Source organism: Fopius arisanus, unplaced genomic scaffold, assembly GCF_000806365.1.
Source record: "Fopius arisanus strain USDA-PBARC FA_bdor unplaced genomic scaffold, ASM80636v1 scaffold00046, whole genome shotgun sequence".
In the NCBI taxonomy this organism is placed as follows: Eukaryota; Metazoa; Arthropoda; class Insecta; order Hymenoptera; family Braconidae; genus Fopius; species Fopius arisanus.
The window spans coordinates 23529-41318 of NW_011887785.1; the positions used below are offsets into that span (position 1 = coordinate 23529).

Consider the following 17790-nt stretch of genomic DNA (forward strand, 5'->3'; position numbering starts at 1 on the left):
AAATTTTCTCTCATTATTTTTACAATCTATTACAGTATTTATTATAAATCGTTGTAGATAATCTTAATGAAAAGAAAAAAAAGCCACCGAATGATTCTCACGTTTCCTCCAATTTATCATAAAAAATATATAATTATCGTTTTACGAGCTATTCGATTAGAATATCATTCAATATTTACAAAAGGCCAATAAAAATTATTTCGACTCAATCACAATTGTAATTACCTCGAATCAATTTCCCCAGCACTCATTGACGATAAATACTAACTCAAATCATCATCAATAATAATAACCAAAAAGTGATAGTAAATATTGGCAATTTAATGTTCAAAAAATCCACAGCACAGCTGTGTCTCATGGAAACCATTAAAATTGCTGTCATCAAGGGCCCATAATCATCAATAAACAATTAGCAAATCTCGCGACATATCTCCACCTCAAAAAAAAAAAATCCCACCTCCTCAAAACTGAAGCAAATAAATAAAAAAAAAAACGAGTCCACCAACGCATTCCCCCACCATTCAATAAATCCCGTGATTATACCTCTCTAATTACTCTAATTACCAAAAATGCTATCTGAGGAACTGAGGAATTATTTTTCACACGATCCCCTATTTTCACTGGAGAATTGAATCAATAATCTGGACAATATCAGCCACGAAAATTGACTTCATTCCAATAATTCTCAATTTTTTATGGCACATTTTTCAATGAGACAAAATGCGTGAAAAAAAATTTAACGAGCGTAGGAAAAGTGAAAAATGAGATCGATCTATTAATCTATTTACAATGTTCGATACTGGAATTCTATCAGGCACTTGATTCCTCAGTTATACACAATCACAAGCTCCACACAATATTCCACTTGTTTTTATTTAAATAAATAAAAAAAGGCCACTTTATTGAAAAATATCTCAAATGTTCGATTTGTCCTCAATGACCTCCTCCGAACAGTTTCTAGATGATAAAAAGAGAAAACGAGACGTTTAGAGATAATTAGAGCCACTGATTACTCATATATTATTACACAAATAAAAATCATTGGATTTAATCGTTTGTTGTTAATTAAATAATGGGACAAGCGGCTGGGGGTGAAGCTGTTGGATGAGTGCGAGGGGATTTGCGTCTTTTTCGTCGGATTAATTGGGATATTAAGCCCTTAATTAAGCCCTTACAACCTTCTTAATGAGGCGATACTCAGGGAACTGCATTTAGCTTTTCTCGTCGGTTGAACTGACATTGGAGCAACGAGAACCTCGTCTCTAGATGACGAATCTGACCCACCATTGCCCAGTTCCTGAAAATAAATGTCTCAGTAATCTCAAATACTCCACTGGGATAAATATTTATTATCCACAAATGTACGATTACTTGAAAGAAGTTGGGAAGTTTCTAACTCATTCCCAGCCCTTTTTTTTCGACAAAAATGGCGGAGACAGTCTAAAAGTGTCCAGTCCTTTTTTTTTTAATTATACTGTCGTTTAATGACTTTATTTATTTTTCAATATTGTCACAAAATTGAAATTCGTTGTATGGGAATTTATTATTTTTAATAGTCAAGAGTAATAAAATTCTGGAAAAAATAAAAGTTATTGCTGATTTTATTTGAACGGAATTACGATTTATTGAAACGTGACACGGGAAATTCGAGACATTATCATCGATAACTCTTGATCAAATCGATGGAATTTCAAAAATCAAACAGCATTGTAATGTTCAATAAATCCCCGTAAATCACCCTGAATGCTACGATAATTAGCAATAAACGTGAATTTTAAAACGTGGCATAACGAAAAAATTTCAATAACTCCACCAACGAAATCACATTTTCACGTTCAAAACGTGATAGCTCCACAAAAAATGATGGTAATCACGTAATTCATGTCTTGTTTTGAAGCTGATTGAATGAGCTTTCAAACCAGTACACAATCTATCACCTCAACCCTAAAGGAAGACAGGAATAATCCCGAACACCGAAGAAATGCCACTGAATTCCAGCAGTAAATCCCAAAAAATCCCCCCAAACTTCTCTCAAATAAATCGATATCCGTGAAAATCTAAATGTTGTTATCAGCAAATAATCCCAACACCCCTGATCCTTGATAACGATTACTTACTGGTCTTACGACGACAATTATCCTCAAACTAGTGTTAAGCACAAAAAATAAAACGACAGATTAATTAAACGAGAGATAAATCGAGCGTCAGGTGGAGGAAAGTATGCAGTAATGAAGGAGAAAATGAAGTTTATTCAGAAGAAAAGAAGAAGAGGTAATTATCCCTCGAGGTAAAAAGTAAAACGAGAAAAAAAAAATTTCCAGATCTGCGAAGGACTTCTGCTTCCATTAAAAAAGAAAAAGAAAACTGAAGGAAATCTGTAAAAGTGGAATAATTAAATTGATGATTAACTAACATTGATATTGTTACAACTGGCCAATCGCATCTGCGCAAGCTGTTGACTTGCTGGTGTCAGACTGTGGGTTGAACCAAATGGAGACATCATCGTGGACATTGCCCTTTTTAATTTGCTGGGTGTTTTGTTGAAGCTGAATGCTCTCCCAACTTTCATCTTCGTACGTGTGGCGAATCTATTCAAATAAAATAAACCATTAATTATCACCAATTGATTACTCGCAACACTCAATCATTCCAATGATTAATTATCGAAATCAGCGAATTCCCAATTTCCCAATTCTCTAGTTTTCTCCAAAAATCTCGAGACCTCCAGCAAATATCGAAATTTTTATCAGAACCTTTTTTGTGGAGATTTTCGCGATCTACAAAAAATGTTACAATAAAAATTTTGATATCTTTAGTAGTTTCGGAGATGTGGGGGGTTTTTGGGGATTGAGTGCAGCGAAATTGCTTTGGGTTGTGAGTTCGCTGATGGATTATCAATTTTTAAATTACACATGCTAATTAATTGTTTCAATCTCTCTACAGTGCATCTGAGAAGGCAAACGAACCCTTGAAAATCATACGGAAATAAAAAAAATCACACATGCTATTGAGCGGGAACACATACGGATCCATATACTCCAGGTAAAAATTATGAAATAGGCTCCTGCAACCAAACGTCGTGTGTGCCCGTTATCGAATCCGTTCCCATGCAGAGAGAAATAAAGATAAATTAACAATTATTGTGCTACTATGATTGAAGATAAAAGATAATCAACAATTGTGCTACCACGAGCTGAAGATGAAAAGATTCAGAGGCGAAAGGATAAAAATGTGAAATTAACAGTTTCGTTAAACTTCGATATCTCGAAGAGTTTTGATTTCACGAGAAAATCTCATTTGGTATTTTTATTGGAAATTTAATTATCTTAAAAAAATTCATCTCATGTTTTCACCTGAAATCGATGGTTCTCGAGATAAATCGATTATTAAGGCTCTTCAGTTTACTATTTCGTGAGGGAAATAATGAAGAGGATGGAGAGAAAGTTTTCAGTCGACATTACAAGCCTCTTGACAACATTTATTGATGATTATCTTGAAGATTGAGGTACTCACTTAAATGCTTTGCTCAGGGTTCCCAGAGCGACGTCACTAGTATCAATTTCCAGTTGATGAGAGTCCAGACTGATGAGAAAAGTGTCCTGGGGAAATAAATAAAAATATCAACATGAATTATTCCCTCAAATTATTCATTAAAATTTATTTATCAGTTTAAATCTTACTGCATCAGCTTTACAGACAGTATTCGCCATTTGTCTGCACAAAGTTTTAAGATAATTTGTTTTATTGACCTCCTCATCAGTAATTGTAAATGAAAATAATTTCTCCTTCAGCTCTTGATTGCTCCTAACCATGAGGGCAAAAACCTTCTGGCACTCTGTAATTAAACATTAAAATGAACACTCAACACCTCCAATGTCATTAATTAAATAGAATGAACAAAAATGATAAACGAATAGCTAAATTCTAATGAATCAAATCCCATTATTCTTAATTATCGATAAACCCTGGAAACGATCGACTTGAGACTGAAGTGCTAGAGGACTTTTTTGTAGCTCTCAAAATTCTTTCGAAAAACTACCACTTGACATTTTTCTGTACATTCAATACGTAAGAAGATAAATCGATAATACAAAATGGCAAATCATTAATTAGTCGGAAAAATGAGGTGAATATGATGTAAAATGGCGATAACTGACCATCAGTTTCCCGAATGTCGACAACCTTCTTAATTGTGCTGAGAGACAACATTTTAATATGTTTATAGGGTTTTCCCTGGCTGAGTTTAGCCGTGTGCAATCCATTGGCCATATTGGGACTCTTCAGTGAATTGAATGCTTTGGAACGTTTCTTGCATATCTCCATGGTATCAGTGAACAAAAAAAGTACCAAATGATCACCACGACCACTGAGCCCCTCCCCGAGCTCCATAACATCGCATTTACCAATGAAAGACCTGTGTGACGAGACTAGATGGGGTGGACAGTTATCAATTTCATTGAATATATCGAACATGACAAGCTGACCCTCAGTTTTTCTCTTGTCCTCATTGATATGTGTCATAACTTCCTTAATACTGCTGATAGCAAGCTCCAAGGCACTGTGATCTGGATTATTCTTATTCGTGTGCTTAAGAATATCGGTTAATAATAGACTAATACTGGGCAATCGTTGTACAGGCTTTATCATCAGCTCTTTAAGACTCTGTCTCCCACACTCTGGTTTTGTCTGACAGATTTTTAAAAAAGCGTGAAAACGTGGCTTGTTCTGGTCGCACTGCTCCAACATCTCCTTTGTGTTCTCGAAGAAATTCACGTAGGGGGGATACGTGTCAACGAGGTCTGGGGCGTATTTCAGAAATATATTTCCTATGCTTGTGTCCTCGGTCCAGTGGGCTGCACAATATCGCAACTCCTCCAGCATTTTTTTATGGACATCGTAGATTGGGGGAAAATTACCGAAGATTATTTTTGCCTCTGTACTATTCAGCAATTCGTTGCTCGTCTCTATGTAGTCCTCAAGGGGGGATTTGAATAACTGCGAAGAGAAATTTGTTGTTTGTTTGTTGGAAATTTTGGATAACTGTATTAGACCTTTTGAAAGCAATTTAAAAAAAAATTTGTGGGGAAAATTGGAGGAAAATGGGAATAATTAAAACTCCAATTGTACCGTCATAATTGTACTGAGAATGCCGACGTAATTGGATTCGGTTTGCACTAGCTCCAGGACCACCTGATGCCTCGGGGAGAGATTCTTGCGTGCTGAGTCTGTAGTGACAGCTTCGACCTCTGGAATATCTATTATTGATTTTTGTTATTTATCCCAATAAATAAAAAAGCATCTTTATTAATGAATCCTCGGTCTATTGAATATCTGCACTGAGGAAAAAACAAATTCTCACCGAATCGATTTTAATGCACGAAATATTCTCTCGTTAATTAAAAAATTGAAAAATTATCTGATACACAATGTAATCATTTAGTTAATTATAAACAATTTGAATACTGGTATATTTTCTCAGTAAATTAATCATAAATAGTTTTTGTTTCAATATTTAGGGGAATCTGTTTTCTTTTTAGGATTGCCAAATTAGGAAATTATTAAAATTAGTCCAATTATTAATAATTGAAATTATTGAAATTATTGCAATTACTGAATCCATTGAAATTATTTAGAGGGAAATTGGGGCAATTGAGAAGAGAATATTTTCTTGTATTAATTTCCAATTATTCGGAGAGATACGTTTTTTCTCCCAGTGAACTGACCATCGAGCATCTGCTTGTCAGGACTGGCAGTGCAATCTAAAAAACTCCCGCTGACACTCAGATGTCCAGCATCACTGATGCTAGATCGTCTTTTATGAACAGCAGGTGAATCTGCTCCATTCTGTACTAGACTGGATAGAGTCTCTGCTAGACGTTTACGTTTTCTCCTCGTGGATGCTGTCGTGGGTGTCGCAGCTGATTGGCTCTCCCTTCGAGACGAGGCACTTGGTGACATCACTGACTCCAAATACTAGTGAAAAAATAATCAGTAAATGATTTTTTCATTTCAATATCTGAAATTAATTCGATGAGTCGAATTTTTGTCAGTACAATCAATAAACAAATTAAAATTCTATAAAACATTATTATTTATGCATCCATTACTATCAGTAATGAATAATAAATAACAATAACAATCACTGGTGGATTGAATTAATTATTTTAATTAATTCATTAATCATTTTTATGCAACGATAATTTTTTAGTGGATTTAGTCGTTTTAAAAATGATCTTTTCTCAAAAACTGTTGATTTTTGGAAGAAATATCAAAGGACTTTTTTTGTCGGAAATTTAATTATCTATAAAAAAGTTCCCTAGAATGTTCACTGGAAACTTATAGCTCTGGAGATAAACGATAATTAAGGAAATATTGAATGAAACATCAGTTATAATTGGTCTGAGTTAATTGATTAATTAATAGATAAACAAATCAATAATTAATGACTCACATCTTCAAATCGATACTCCTTTTCATCAGCAGCCCCCTCATTCTGGACAGACGTCCAAAACCATTCAGCCTTGACAATATGAGCCCTGACAGAGGCCAGATCTGGCAACGAATTCACATTGGACTCGTCCACAACCTGAGAAAAGCCCAAAATTTCCATAAAAACCATGAAAAATCCATACAAAATAAACAACAAATAAACGAGGACTTTTTATTGAGACATGACGACCCCCTGAGAAGATACTGCCGCCACCAAACGATCAGGAGAATCGATAAATAATACCGTAGAATAATCGACATCAAATTTTTTCAAACATCTCTTCTCCCTCTGTCCAGTTGTATCCCTCCCCCGAGTTCTCCGATTTTTTGGAAATTTCACTGGCACCTGGGGCACTTTGAATCCAGGAAAAGCCCCCGAGGAAGACGTCGAGAAGGTGGATGCATCCTGACTCGTTTCAATTCTCCTAAATCCACCAGTTTTAATCTCTCGTTTGCAACCAAATGGAAAATTCACATCAAAAATTCTCCGCCCCTGCTGCCCCTGCTGCCCCTGCTGCCCCTGACTCTTAGACTTCCTCATCCCCCTGAATTTCCTGGAGTCCATCAACTCCTCGTCGTAATTATTTTTCGATAGATTGGGATGTGAGTAAATTTTAACGAATCGAGATTGATTCGACGTCTCAATCGGTGGAAGAATGAAGCAAGATCTCGATCTTCTCCATCTGAATCGCCTCCTGGGGACGTGCCTCTTGGAGTAATTCAACTCGTGGCAACCTGACACTTCCCTGAAGAGTTTCACACCATCTGGAGATATCTGGGATGACGAAGTGCTCGTTACGGAGTCGTTGGACTCTTTACTCGTGAATTCCATGCAAATCGCTGAATCCTGGCTCTGATTCTTCAAGGAATCATTGGAGATTGAATCAGAGGTTGACACAAGGCTGTCCTGGGAGGTGCTGATGCCAGTATCATCTGTCAGAGATTTCTCTGGGATCTTCACTCCAGGGGCCCAAGGCTTCTCCGTATAGAGGGGGGCAAATAGGTAATACGGGTGGTCGAAGCAGATTCTAGAGTTTACGTTTGATGTGTCTGCGATCTTGTAGCTGTTATTACCTAGATCTGTTACCTGAGGGATTTAGGATAAGTTTTCTTTGAATGTGAGACCCACAAATTTCGTGGAATTTCTTCACTCGTTTTTAAGGATTATTTTTAAATCTACTACCGAATTTTTGTAGAAAATTCATGTGATTGAGTCTAATAAACTTAATGTTGATAAGAAAATATATTAGACATTATATATTATTATAATTAAAATAATATAAATAATACATATAATATATTATATATATTATTTTTTCTATAGTTACTAGATAACTCTTGATCAATTCGATGGAATTGAAAGAGTCATGCCATTGAAAAGAGTAAAACCTGTTCTTTAAAATGGTATATAAATATTCCTCTTCATTTGCTTTAGAAATATAGAAAAATTAAATTCAAATTCAAATTTAGGTAAAACATGAAAATCACATTTCTGCCTTCAAAACGTGATAGCTTCATAAAAAATAGTGATAATCACACGATTCACGTGTTATTTTGAAGCTGATTCAATAAGCTTTCAATGTAGTCCTGGTACCAATCTACCTCAATCCGAAAGGAAGAGAAGAATAATTCAAAAAACAAAGGAAATCATTGACTCCTAGATTTCTTTTCTTCCCAGAAAATCACCGAGAAATGGAATAATGTGAGCCAAATTGGGAAATAATCTAGGAAATACCTAGCAGAATACCCACGAAGAATTGGATTTATCGGTGAAATATTTCCGGGAAAAAGGAAAATCATCTCTAAGAGAAGAGAACTCACCACATGTGTGCACTCTGGGTCATCAATTTCCGTGGGTTCCCCACCCTGTTGCTGGAGTACCTCGACCATGTGCTTTTTCTCGTCATCAGGAAAACCGAAGAAGCAGACACGTGCACCGTAGAAGGGCTTCAGCTTGTGCTGGACGATGAGATCCTCATTGCTCCCATAGCTGGTGGCGTCGTCCTTGCCCTCCCAAAGGGCCAGCACCCAATTCATCGACATTATAGGCACCCTGAAGGTCACTGCATACCTGTACTTCTCACCGCCACAGCAGTTGGCGATCAGGTGTGTCACCTTTGCACCGACTTCCTTGCGGATGCTTCCACCCATGCAGTGGATCATATTGATCAGCCTCGTCTGGAAGAATCAGAAGGGCGTTCTTTAGTCTCCAATATCTCGGCATTGAGTGGTGTGACTTTAATGGGATTGGTATCATTTTTCAAAACATCTTTCGAGCTTTAAAATAAGACTAACTTCGTGAAATTCCATTCTGCCGATCACTTGTTATTGTTGATTAACAAATTATTAAATAAACGATTGGAGCTCGTGAAAATCCCTGGAAAATGGCGCCAAATATCCCGGATTCTCTCAGAAAATTCAGAAAAAATTCTGAGATAAAGCCTCACCAATTCGTCCTTCTTCCTGAACCCAGTGAAAACAACGACAGTTCCCAGCATAGCCCTCGTGTACATGGGCCGATTGATACTCGGCAGAGACTCTTTTTTATCAGCAAGCTGCAAAAGTGCAGTTGGTCCCAAAATTCTGTGAGCACTTTTGTGGAGTGTCTCATACTCCGGGCCCTCGAATTCCCTCAGAATGAAATAAGTGCAGTAAGTCGTGTCCTCGACATACTCAATCCCAGTTACTGATTTGAGAACAGGCACTCCAAACTGCTGAGCAGCAGTACCAAGAGCTGGATCACTGCTAGCAGCTCCCACCAGGCATATCCTCTTCTTCCTAGGAACGACGACACCAGCTGATTCCCCAAAAAATATATCAAAAGAAAAAACTATTTATTATTTTCTATTTTCACAGCAATTAGTCTACACTGATAGAATAATTTATTTGAATCAGTTTATTAAATTTGTTTAAATATTACGAAAGGATTTCTCCAGTTAATAAATTTTTATTCGATGAATAAAATGAAGAAAATAGACGGATAGATTATTTCTTGTCAAGAATAAATTGTTGCTCTGGAGGATTACGTCAGTAATTTATTTTTTTAATTTGAGATGTTTAATACTAATGTTTCTCTGTTATTTATTAATTAACGTTATTATTTATAATGAGAGATTAAATTTGAATGGACGAATTTTCTTCATTAATGGATAAAACAAATATAAATATTAAAAATCCACTAAATCTGCAAAAACAACTCAATAAAAAGGTAAAAAAAATCGAGTAAACACTGGAGTAGTCCACCCAAGGTCAGACGCAATGCAATAATCCTGTACATAATTGAAACCCAATCATAATTGAAACCCAATCACCCCCTAGAAACGACAGCAATATCACAAACGCGATACAAAAATCGCACCAAAATCTCGAGTTCAAAACCCCAAAATTCCCTCGATCGATTAAAAAATCGTGCAATAATTCCCAAAACCAAAAATCAAAATTCAAAATTGAAAAAAAAAACGTCTACTGGAATTCTCACGTGAAAACTCCAATTGGATTGGTCAAATATAAATGGATAAATAAATTAATCGAGTCGTCACGAATGATTTTCGTTGTGATGTCGTCTTTTGGGTTAGATCTGAGTTTATTTTGATGATTTTGAGCCTCGACAAGTGAGAGTGGGGAGTACCTCTGGAGTCAGGACGACATGCCTGAAAATAAATAGTGAATTGTTAAAAAAATAGGTGAAAAAAATAACTATAACTCACGCTCAGTCTTTGCTGGCTCTTCACTATTTATATCGCTGATACTGCTGTGAACGCTCTGCTCTTCCATTTTGACTTAATTTTTGTTACAACATCGGGACGCCCAGTTCTAGTCCCAAATAATTGAACACTTTCGCACGATTATTCACACCAGAATAACATCATGAGACTGGTCATGTCGTGGAGATGACTCTGGCTGAATGAAAAACATCACTTAAAATCCATAATGGGGTATCAATTACTCAAGTCTCAAGTCCCAAAATTAATCAACTATTCACAGTTTTATTTTTTTTGTGTTAGTTGTCGGTGATTTTTGGGAATCTGTTGGGGGGGCACGCGGTAAATAAAGGGGCACGCACTTGATGGCTTGGGGATTTGACGGTTTTCAATGGCTCTCTTTTTTTTTTTGTCTCTCTCTTTGGGCTTCTCTCTCACCATTTTCTTCTCAGGCACCTTCGATCCATCGCTCTCTGCGCAGGTGCTGAAACTCCAGCTGGAGGGAGAGGGGATTTTCTCAGATTTTTCACGTACCTTTGACGTTTTCACATTTTTCACGTTTTCACCGATTTCCAGGGACAGGTTTTCTTGTTTGTTTAACAGGTTTTCGGAAAATTCTCACGAGTGAATGGTGCTGACATCTGGAGGGGGTGGGTAAAGGGGGCGGTAAGGAATGAAAATTTGAAAAATTCAACCGACAAATGAATAAAAATAAAAATAAATTAAAAATAAAAATGAAAAATAAAAAATGTCACAAAAATAAACAACTTATTTAATTAGTTTACACCCAAAAAATCAATTTATTTTCCATAAGTTTTTAAATTTTCGACAATTGCACAAGATTTGAAAAAATCAGATCGCCCAAAAATTCCCAAAATTTGACCTTCGATATTTTTTCAAATATTTCCCTTAATCCATATCCACTAATCCATAACAAAACTTTTTCACCTAGATTTTTTATTCCAGACGAAATAATTTTTTAACCAATAAATCGAATAAATGCTGCAGAAATAAAAAATAGGATTTATCGGAATAAAGAATACTTTGAATATTTGCTCACTGTTTATTGTGGTCGTTATATATTAATATTAAACAACGATCTCGGTATATATTCGTTATTTCAATTGCTCTAATAGTTCGATCAATAAATAAGTATTCCAGTAGCGAAGAGACCGACAGTTCAATACCCATTAAAACCGAAATATCATCTCTTCGCTGCTGATTTATTCCTGTGAATTTAATTTCAAGTCACTCTAAACGAAATCGCCCTCGCCGACCCCAGAACACTAAAACCTAATGATTCAATTAATTTCCACAGTAATTTATCGATTTCTCTCGTAAAAAATCCGACCATAAAATCATTAGCAAAATAATAAAACTCGCCTTAACAATTTCGCTCGTTCTTTCACCAATATCTCGGAATCAGCGAGAGCTATAAAAATTTGTGTAATAACCATTTTTGGGGAGCGCAATGAGGACTACAAAAAAGGTAATAACGAAAATTTTGATATCTCTGGTAGATTTGGAGATTTAGATTAAAATAAACAGAATTTTTTTTTTGAAATTCATGTACTCCTCGAAATCGCATAACCACTGACTCCAGTGATCTCCAAAAATCTCTCATCAAGTGCATTAATACCTCATTACAGCAATCATCATCATGAGTATGTCAGCATGAACGTTAGGATCACTAATTGACCCATAAATTAGGCACCATTGGTCAATCGTACCATCTAATTCTGCATTGAGAAAAAAAATCATTCAGATCTCCTCAGAGTTAAAAAAATTTATTCCGTGAAAACAATTTTTATTCTCAATGTTAACTTTCACTATTTTCAATATCAGCATTAACAGATAGCCTAGAAATAAAGAGAGTGTGCTATTGTCCTCATCAGTTATAAATAAACGAAATAAATTCATTCTAAATCAACGAAATAATTCATTCTAAAGCCGGTGTGCACTCCATACAGTGAATAACATCCAGAAATTCTAGTGAAATCAATGTCTCGTGGGAAAAAAAGTGGATCAAATCAACAGAAAATGAATCAAAAGTGATAATCAGTACAAATACGAGAATGATTAAATGAACAAAAGTGTGAAGCGAAATTGAGATCGTCGATATCTCGAGATTGGTTGAGTGAAAATTATCGATTTAATTTTCATTTTCTAGATATTATTTCCGGCTTCAAGTTAAGCCCCGATCGATCGAAATTCCACCAGTGGATCTCAAGATATTGAAGATTTTCATTTACTCGTTGCTGGTATCATGAATTTAACTTTGTCACACTCGTTTCTCCTTCCTCTCAAATAAATACCAAATTCACACAGACACATCTCCATAAATAAATTGACAATCCACTCGAATAAAAAAAAAAACAACGAAACAATCATTATCATCATAAATAAACAGAATTCACAAAGTCAGATCCGGTATTGAACTCCCAATCGATCAAAAATCATTTCCAGTTCGTGGAGTTGACTGAATTTTCATTCTCCTTAAATACAGTACATGTCAATCGATTATAAATTAATGAGTCAACCTAATTGTGCTTCAGTTCGCCCTGAAATTATCACACGAGTGATCAGGTGACGAGGATGAACGAGAGGAGAATGCAATAGATGATTAACTTATTTTAAATCATTTCGAGTGGAGATTTGACTCTTCATCGTCACTGTAGTCATCACTCAGATAGTGACTCGGTTGAGAAAATTCGTAGCGACCAGCTTTCTTTGGTGGTGGACTGAAAAGATGTTATTTTTGATCATTACTCTAAAAAAAAATGGATAAAACCTTTTTTTATCGATGTAAATGTAAAAAAAAATCATAAAAAAAAAGATTCATTGGAAACAAAATTTTTTTTCAATGAATCGCTTTTTTTTAATGGAATTTCCATTATTTTATTTTGATTTTTTAAATGAGAGATTGACGAATTTTGGAGAAATGTTTACCATTTGCATCCATTAATTATAATATTTGTAAAATTCGATACCTTTAATCAATTTTACATAAATATGTAATAAAAATTGGAGGAAAATTTTTCATTTTATCCCGAAATCTACGAATTTATCTCGTCATATTTCCGTAAAAAATTTGAATCTATCGGTTCTTCGATAATAACCCTAATTAGAATAATTATGCCTAATTCACCTGGTATGATCATCATCATTACTGCCACAACTACCATCAGGACTTCCAGCTCTTTTAGGACTAGCTGGAGGTGAAAGTGCCTGCATGAGGCGTCCCTTACTCTCGTTCCAAATGGTGGACTGCAACGATAAATTAGCAAAAAAATCCATAACCCAATAGCTCAAATAAATAAATAAACAAAAGGGGGAGTGACTTAACATTTCTCCAAGATCTCCAGACATAATCAGCATGCACCTGAATAATTGGATCGACATCATCCAGATTTTCCTCCCAAAAAGCAAAAATAACAACCAAAATAGTGGAATTCCCTCGCAGTCAGACATTAAATTTATTTATGGGACAATAAATTGTGAGTAGAAAAGTAGATAAATTATAAAAATGAGTTTTGTTAAGAAAGATTGTTAATTTTCCTCGGTGTTTTCTTTGCCAGTCCAACAGCTGTTATTACCCCGATAACGAGCATTATTACGTAAATTGTGAGAAACATAAAGAATCCCAGTCCTCGGATACCCACCAGTCTCCCTTCCCTCCCGAAGAGAAGAAGAAATGCGTCAATGAAGTCCCGCGATTTCTCCTCCCATTTGCTTATCATGTCCATTCGTTTCTCCTCGATATTCTCCATCACTCGTTTTCCTTTGTCCTTCAGGTCGTCCAGTTTGTTTTGAATTCGAAATTTCTTTTCCTGATTTATAACAAAAATTTTCACTCATTAATTCATCAACTTAAAATGAAAAAATACAGGAAAATTGGGGGATAAATAATTATCGGATAATCAAATCCAAATAAAAAATGTGGAAATTAATGAATAGGTTGGAGAAATAATTAAATCGGGTAAAAGGCAGATGATTTGTGGTTTAACTCACATTGAGAAACGAAACATTGAGTTCTTTGGCGCTGTATCCCCTCGCGAGATTTCTCCTCACGTAAATATCATAATCTTTGACGATTCGAGCTACGATATCAGACGTGGAGACACCCTCGGTCCTCTGGGTAGCTACAAACATTCCTTTGGCTTTGATCATGGCATAAACATCGTCTGCGTCGTCTGAGGAGTAAGGAATATCGTCGTGGGCCACGAAATCAATCTGCAGGGTATGAAAAACGTGAAAATAAATCTGAACACTGAGAAAAATATTTTTTTCCCTCCAATATCGACTTATTTTCCCCGAAGAATTCCAATTTCATTAATTTTGGTCCAGATCATCTCAATAATTCAATTATTTATACTATAAAATAATTTAATCTTTAATTGTTCCTCTCTCAACTTCATTGACGTCATGTGTCATTTAATTGTCCTCGCGAGTAATGTAATTGTAAATAAATTCTGAATTAAAAGAAAAATCAAATGTCAAAGTTTTGTTAAAAATGGATTTACCTGAAAAATTATTGAGTTTAGGAGGAAAAATCAAGAGATATTTTTTATTGCAAATTGAATTAAATACAAAAAAGTCCTTTGGGGTTTGTAAATAAAATCGATAGTTCCTGAGAAAAAGACGATAGAATGAGGATTACCTTGTGGGCTGCTAAATATTCTTCGTCAAGTTCCCACGGTGCATCACGAACGACTTCGTCGACGTAACGGCAATGCCTGACGGCCTCGTACCTCTCTAAATCGGTCATAACAGTTCGCCCCTTTTTCTCGTGTGTCAGCTCGTCGTTACAAACTATTACGGAAAATTAATTAGCCAATCTGTTGGTAGTTAAAAAATTCGGAGTTATTTACCTCCAACTATGAGGTAGACGTTTGGAAAAATATTCTTCGCCTGCATCAGCTGTCTGGCGTGTCCCTGGTGGAACAGATCATAAATACCATCGGCGTAAACTCTCACACGTCTTGGAGCTGTAATTATTTGACAAAATCCGAATTTTAACTCAGTGAATAATTCACAGCATTTACTAATTATTTTATTACCCCGAAAATTATCGATTTCTGGTGAAAACGTCAAGAGACTTTTTTGTAGCTGATAAGATTTCCGACAAAAAACTTTCTCAACATATCTCCCTAAAATCGATACTTTCCGAGAACAATCGATATCTCTGACACTGATTGATTACCTTTTCCACTTCTCGCCATTTTTAAAGTGATTTTTGTGTTGTAATCGCAGAAATCCCTCTCAAGGAGGGCATCAGGATCATCGCTGAAAGGTGCTTCCTTGCAAATTGACTGTGAATAATTAAAAAAAGGGCTTAACTCACAATTTTCACGTTACAATAAAATATCAAAAAAGCTAAAAACTCAATTAAAAAAAGAAAACAATGAAAAAAAACTCACAGGATGAACAGGAGAACTTTCCCTAGGACTCGGTGACTCATCTCCATTCCGAATACTCGTCACCACCTTATCAATCACCTCGTTATCCATAATCTTTTCAACAGAGTTCTTCGGCATTTCCAGAATTATCACATAAATCGCCTAGTCAATCTGCGAATTCAGACCAATAATTCATGTATTTGACAGCTGTCGCTCACTTGTTTTCACTTTTAATTTAAAAGCTGAATAAAAAATTATTTAAACAAGAATTATCTCCAAAATTATTGCAAAAAATTTAATCCCTGTCATTCCTATCGAGAAATATCTAGAAAATTAATGAATTAATTATTACAATTATGACAAGTAATTTATCAGACTCGTTAAACGTCTGTCACTGGATTCGAGGTTATGGTGACAATCATATGGTCTCATTCGTGCGCTCCAATTTACAATCGAATGGCAATAATTAACGAGTGAAGTAAAACGATTGCAATTGCTGGAATAATAATCGTGAAACCTAACGCGACTGTTTCCTCGATCATTACCATTTCCTGGGTAGTGGAAACCTAATCTGCTCTTTTGTTACATATTCCGCACTTAACGATTGTAAACAGTCGATAACAAAATATAAATACGTCGCAATAATTCAAAGAAACTCTTGGCAAATTCAACATCTCAATAAAACAATGAAGCAACATTTGTATGACTTTAGCCTTGAATTACGATTGACTCACACTCATGTATAGTCTACGATCACTAATTAAGTCTAACATAATGATTTAAAGGAATAATCAACGATATTTGGGAATTGGCGATTGGAAATTGCCAGAGAAAAATCGAAAAGCCGCATTTCATTCCAGAGCACTTCAGTTTTTCATGAATATCATGAGAGTGAGGCGAGATAGCGGATTATGTATGGATACCTTTTTTGTGAAACAGACCTAGATCTGCAAAAAAGCTTTAACAAAAATTCCGCTATCTTCTCTATCTCCGAAGATACACTCGAAAACCTGATGCTCCAGTTTGTTTGACGTCTGAGAAGAGACTGGAATTTCAGTCGCAAATATCTCGAGAACGGCTGAGTCAAATCGGAAAATGCTTATCTCACTGCAAAGGCATTTTATCACCCTTGAAAACGAGACCGAGCTCATTCAAATCGGTTTGTTGCGTCAGAAGATATCACCGGATAACGCACCTTGACACCCCAAAACCGCGAATTCTACTAAAAACAAGTAAAAAACGTAAAGTAATGACGAAAATTGATTTTAATACAATGAAATTACTTGAATAATCCCTGATGATGATGACTCCGGTCGTTGCCACATGCCCCAGTCTCCAAATAAGTATTTTTCGGTTTATTGCCCCCTCACGAGAAAATTACAAACAAATCAGCACTTGGATGTCCAACAGTTCAAAACGTACGTTAATGACTAATTATCGGACACACCGAGACCTTCTGACGACAAAGTCGACGTCGACGACGTGCCAGACAGTTTTTGACTGAAGTTCGATGTTGGAAGATTTCTCAGGGCCGTAGCAAAAATCCAACGATGTCCTTTCCTTCGATCACCGCCTGTCACCAGATTATTAATTATTATCGATAACTACCTATCGAGAGTCACCTGGGGAATTTCAGAGATTGTTAAACTGTCAATAAATTTTAAAACGACAATTAAAATCACCGGTATCAAGGCGCCATGCGCAAAAGGATTCCCAATCTGATGACATAATCAAATCGGGTGATGCCTACGTCATCGAATTCCTATGGATATTATTTTTGATTTCTGATTTCAAATCAAGAATTTCTCGACAAACCCGAGATAAAACTTTCTCCTTGGGCAGAACTCCTGCTGGTGAGGCACGATCTGGCGATTAGTTGCGATTCCTCTGGAATTTGTTGCTATAACTTTATCCGGAAATGTGTTAATCTCGAAAATTTTTGGCGCGATTGTTTGAATTTAAGTCATAACAAAATGGAGAGGAATTCAGGGGCGGAATCAAAGAGGATTGACTGAAGTAGAGGGTCAGTTCTGGGGGTTTGAGTGACCCCAGTGGCATCGTAGTACTGCACCCCAAGAGAGGGAGGGCGCAACACGCAATGCGGGGGTGTCTATCAAGTCGACGGGGTGAATTTTATTTTTTGCGGTATGAATGCTTTTTGTTTTTCATTTGTTTAACTGAAATTTAGCCGACTGTAGCAC

At 35.9% G+C, this 17790-nt stretch overlaps 2 protein-coding genes across 12 annotated transcripts; both read right to left on the minus strand.

Annotated features, from left to right (window-relative positions):
* Window positions 1-750: 750 nt before the first annotated feature.
* Window positions 751-10802, minus strand: pbl (epithelial cell transforming 2 pebble). Of its 6 annotated transcripts, none has more exons than XM_011306040.1 (15): window positions 10629-10802; window positions 10197-10389; window positions 8937-9286; window positions 8311-8667; window positions 6734-7576; window positions 6452-6586; window positions 5724-5973; window positions 5128-5255; window positions 4158-4995; window positions 3681-3835; window positions 3514-3599; window positions 3026-3064; window positions 2414-2588; window positions 1179-1297; window positions 751-957 (listed from the first exon to the last, which is right to left on the minus strand). In XM_011306040.1, exons 2-15 carry the CDS (start codon window positions 10261-10263, stop codon window positions 915-917), a joined length of 3585 nt encoding a protein of 1194 aa, XP_011304342.1. In that variant the 5' UTR covers window positions 10264-10389; window positions 10629-10802; the 3' UTR covers window positions 751-914. The 6 variants fall into 6 exon arrangements, with proteins under 6 accessions (XP_011304342.1, XP_011304343.1, XP_011304344.1 ...); XM_011306041.1 differs by having other exon boundaries at window positions 10725-10800; XM_011306042.1 differs by lacking the exon at window positions 10629-10802 and having other exon boundaries at window positions 5128-5246; window positions 10197-10619.
* A 437-nt stretch (window positions 10803-11239) lies between these two features.
* Window positions 11240-17471, minus strand: LOC105267292 (choline-phosphate cytidylyltransferase A). 6 transcript variants are annotated; one of them, XM_011306048.1, is made up of 10 exons: window positions 16873-17471; window positions 16785-16808; window positions 15611-15760; window positions 15394-15502; window positions 15062-15178; window positions 14851-15002; window positions 14202-14423; window positions 13853-14020; window positions 13339-13457; window positions 11240-12931 (listed from the first exon to the last, which is right to left on the minus strand). In XM_011306048.1, exons 3-10 carry the CDS (start codon window positions 15725-15727, stop codon window positions 12829-12831), a joined length of 1107 nt encoding a protein of 368 aa, XP_011304350.1. In that variant the 5' UTR covers window positions 15728-15760; window positions 16785-16808; window positions 16873-17471; the 3' UTR covers window positions 11240-12828. The 6 variants fall into 6 exon arrangements, with proteins under 6 accessions (XP_011304350.1, XP_011304348.1, XP_011304347.1 ...); XM_011306046.1 differs by lacking the exon at window positions 16785-16808 and having other exon boundaries at window positions 16873-17162; window positions 17272-17469; XM_011306045.1 differs by lacking the exon at window positions 16785-16808 and having other exon boundaries at window positions 16873-17469.
* Window positions 17472-17790: the final 319 nt, after the last annotated feature.